This window comes from Physcomitrium patens, chromosome 17 (assembly GCF_059467195.1).
Source record: "Physcomitrium patens ecotype Gransden chromosome 17, ASM5946719v1, whole genome shotgun sequence".
Lineage (NCBI taxonomy): Eukaryota > Viridiplantae > Streptophyta > Bryopsida > Funariales > Funariaceae > Physcomitrium > Physcomitrium patens.
Window position 1 is genome coordinate 1,142,966 of NC_143426.1, and position 4,013 is coordinate 1,146,978.

The following is a 4,013-nucleotide window of genomic DNA, read 5'->3' on the forward strand; positions in this document are numbered from 1 at the left end:
AGGTGGAACGTAAGCAACTCTCGCAAGTGTAGATTGGTCAGAGAAGAAGACGTATAGTCCATGGCAATCGTGAGAAAACAAAACACAAAGGAAAGCTGCACAATTCACTTCAACCCTGAACCTTCCAGGCGGAGCTCCAGCTGCACATGGACAACAACAACAACACTCCAGAGAATGGTCTGTCTGTGAAATTGGGCTTTTAGCAGTAAGTGAGCACAACACGAAGCCTCCTTGCTGCTCTCCAGCAATTCGATGCCGGATGCATCCAATGACCCGCCGACACACCGATTTCGTAGCCTGCTTCGACGCCGGGTTTCATTGCTGCAGCGTGACCGCGTTCGTCTTATCCTCATCGTCTAGCTCGTTCATTCGTTCGACACTTCATTCAATGTCCACACTCATCACCCTTCCATTCATCTATTCTTTTCTTTTCTTTTATTTCATTTTATGTTTCTTCCTTTTTGTCACTTTTTGGAGCACAAAATTAATGCGATTATGAAGACACTTGTAATTTTTGAATGTTAAATAGATAAAGAAGCTCTAGTAAAAAAATGAATTTCCATAAAGTGTTTTAAAAAATTAAAGAAAAAGAAAAGAAGTAAAAAGACAATACTCACTCTGGTCTAGTTTTTGTAGACATCGTTTGCAGAACTCTTTGGAGCTCCAGCAGATGGTGCGAAGCGGGCTTGACATCGGCAAGTCACAGCCGAGCGAATCTATCGTCAATCGCAGCGACGCTCCAGCGATCGATCGCAGCATATCAAGTTTGCCAATTCAAGGAAACACGCAAACAATCTTTCAAGCTTCTTCAACTTTCGACTCAATGCGCGTCGTGGAATGCACATTACCTTCTTTGTAACTTTGGACTGCAGTATCGGCCATGAGGCAACTTGTTTGCGGCATTTCTAGAGCAGTCAGAGATTGTTCTCAGGCTGTGATAAAGGAAATTGTTGCGTTCATGAATTGTTGTGAACCCTAGGCTGACTGTTAGGATTGTTGGCAGTCGGTAGACAGGTTGGCGATTCACCATGCATCATCATCTGGTTTCAATGTCGTCATTTCTTAATCAACACCAAGGAAGCATGATCCTTCAAATGTTAGATCGTTCGTGCATGAATTTGCTACACTGATGCGGAAACAATTCATGATATACATGCGGAATGAGAAATGCTGAAGCCTAACTGAGCGTGATTCATCCAATAGAACGTAGAGAGAAAATGGCACGTTGTCGGCTGTGCGGACCAGTGACATCGTGAGAAAAATTCACCAGTGGTCGAAAACCGTGGGCACCGCATGAGACTTGACGATCCCACTGATCATACCTCATAATCTTCGAGAGCAGGTAATGAGGGGAAACAATTTTGCCAACGACAGACGTCATTTTGAAGTGAGAACTGTAGGCTTCAGAAAGAGAGATCCAATTGCAGTTCATGGAAAGGATCAGGTACTTTCAGAATGAGAACATAGACCGTGATCGAGACTTAGTTGAACTATTTTCGAATTAATTTGGTTTGAATGGATTTTCTTTGCACAATCGCATGTCCACAACCGCGTGAATTGGCCTGCCTTGAGTCTGGAATCACTCAATCTGTAGGATAGGTTCAAATTACAATAATCTAAGCGAGGTTACAAAAGAAACTAAACTGCCTCAGAGAGGTGATCTGGTGCTCCTCCTTTCAACATACAAGTCGATGGATCGGATTGAGTTGGAAGATGCAGATCCTACAAATGACCGCATGAAAGTTGTGAGTTAAGCAGAGACAGTTTGGAAAGCCTGGGAGCGGTTGGTACTTTTGCAGTTCAGTTAACTACCACTAAACAGCAGGGCACCAGTTCCTGCCCTATTTTCAGTTTATCCACGGAGATCTAGCTACAAGTTCCGCATCGCATGGAATTCCCAATCCAGACATCATACCTCCCAGTTATTCATTTTTTCTTTTTTCTTTTTGCTGTGCGCGCATTCAGAGATCGGTGCACGCCACAAAGCGATCAAACGTGAAGGGTCTTCATAATTTCAACAAATATTAGAAACCCATGCGTCACGCTTCAAACTTCTAGCCACTCACAATGAAGCAGCGCTTGATGTAACGCGACATCTCGAGAGCTGCTGCCATTGTCAGTGCAAGTGCTACATGTTTCTCTGCGAACGAGTGAGGATGCGATGCAACAGATAGATTGGACCTGCAATAACGTTAAGAGGAACTAGATCTTTAGTGTCGCAAATCTGCGTATACATCATGTTGAAGTACTAATGCAGGTGACGAGGGATCAGGGGAGTAAGAAGTTTTTATTTTTATTTTTATTTATTTTTTTGAGCAAGGATTTTCACGTAAATGGATTCAGAAACTTCCTGACTCAAGAGAGGGCGAAAATCGATGCGAGTGGTGAGGATAGGGTATGAATGGGAGAGGGAGCCGTCTGCATCAGACCTAACGGTGGAAGAAAAACGCTCAATCAACTGCAGTATGCGAGATTCCCTGTAAGAACAGCGGATGGAGGAGAACGGGACCTGCGAGGCCTCAGATCCTATACAGCAAGATGTTTGTGGCCCAGTGAATGGAACTCAGCTACAGCTGCACAATCTCGGATGTGTGGGTACCGTCGACTCTGGCCTAAACGGAAGGTGTGGAGGTAACAAGAAACGAAGTCGGAGTGCGCCATGGACGGTCACAGAAATGCTGACACTGATCGAAGCGAAGAAAGAAGAACGGGAGCGTTGCCAGGAATACAAGAGCCAAGGAGTAAAGCTGCCAGCAGCTGAGAAATGGCGAATTGTGGCGATGCACATGGAGACCAAGGAGATGGAACGGAGCGGCAGCCAGTGCCAAGACAAGTGGGAAAACATGATGAAGGATTACAAAGCTGTGCGTGAGTGGCAGTACGTTAGCGGCGGTGGTGCAAAAGATTACTTCAAAGACATGACCAACAAGGAGCGCAAGGATGCCAGCCTGCCGCCGCAGATGGACGAGATTGTTTTCTACAGTCTTCACGCCATCCAGAATGAGAAAGAGGAAAAAAAGGACAGAGTAAGATGGAAAGATCGAGAATTCAAAACTCCCGTATCCAGTTCCACCCCTAACTTGTTAACCAAGGACAATTTCGGGAGCAGTGAGGGCAATGATATGGAATCCATGGATACCGATTCGAATGGGAAGAGAAGGGGGAAGAAGATGCATCACGAACGGCAGCAGCAGCAGCAGCAGACGAGAGCCAGCTTAGACAATCCTGTCGTCTTAAACGATTTTGTGCATGCGATGAAAGACGGGTCTAAGGAGATTATCGATTGCTTGATGAAGGTGATGGACAGGAGTGACAGGCGCCAAGAGGCGGTGGAGATGGAGAATCCAAAGCCCAAGGATACCGCGATCTTGGCTCGAGTGCTTGTTGCACTTGCCGATGCCGTGAAAACAGTCGCTCAGAAGCTCTGAAACCCTAATTTCCCACCCTGGGGTGCAACCTCCCCAACGTACTTTTTAGCTTTAAATTGAGGCATGTTAAAGCCGATTTTGACACCCTCTAAGCTTAAATAACATCACTTAAAATTCAAATCTATCAACAATGATACATGCAATTATGCGTCACATAGAACTCCAATTCCTTTAAATACGTTGTTGGGCTATAACGTATTTTCATGAAATTCAACTCCGAATCTTTCACAAGTGAAAACTCGTTTATTGCTAAAATTGGTTGTTCTTATCTTTGTAATCAATGATTTCATAACTGGAATATTATGAAATACACAAAAACTTGCATAGGAACTAAACTCAATGTATCTTTTGTATTTTGTTTCAAATTGCAGAGAACTTGTCAAGATTGTTTTAACAGAAGTATTTTTCCTCCATATCTCAAATGGATTTAGACACTTGTTGTATATATATCATGAATCCATGCTACAATAATCTTATTAAAAAAGAGGCTAAAATTTGAAATCCAATTATTACATGTTATATCCATTTTTATTCACTTGCATTCAATGCCATGGAAGTTATACTAAAGTCTAGGTAATATAAAAA

The 4,013-nt window shown here is 43.5% G+C and overlaps 1 protein-coding gene across 1 annotated transcript; it reads left to right on the forward strand.

The window, feature by feature from the left end:
- Window positions 1-362: 362 nt before the first annotated feature.
- On the forward strand, window positions 363-3,746 carry LOC112294333 (uncharacterized). Its single transcript, XM_024544639.3, has one exon. The coding sequence runs from the start codon at window positions 2,493-2,495 to the stop codon at window positions 3,426-3,428; it is 936 nt and encodes a 311-aa protein (XP_024400407.1). The 5' UTR covers window positions 363-2,492; the 3' UTR covers window positions 3,429-3,746.
- The last annotated feature ends 267 nt before the right edge of the window (window positions 3,747-4,013 follow it).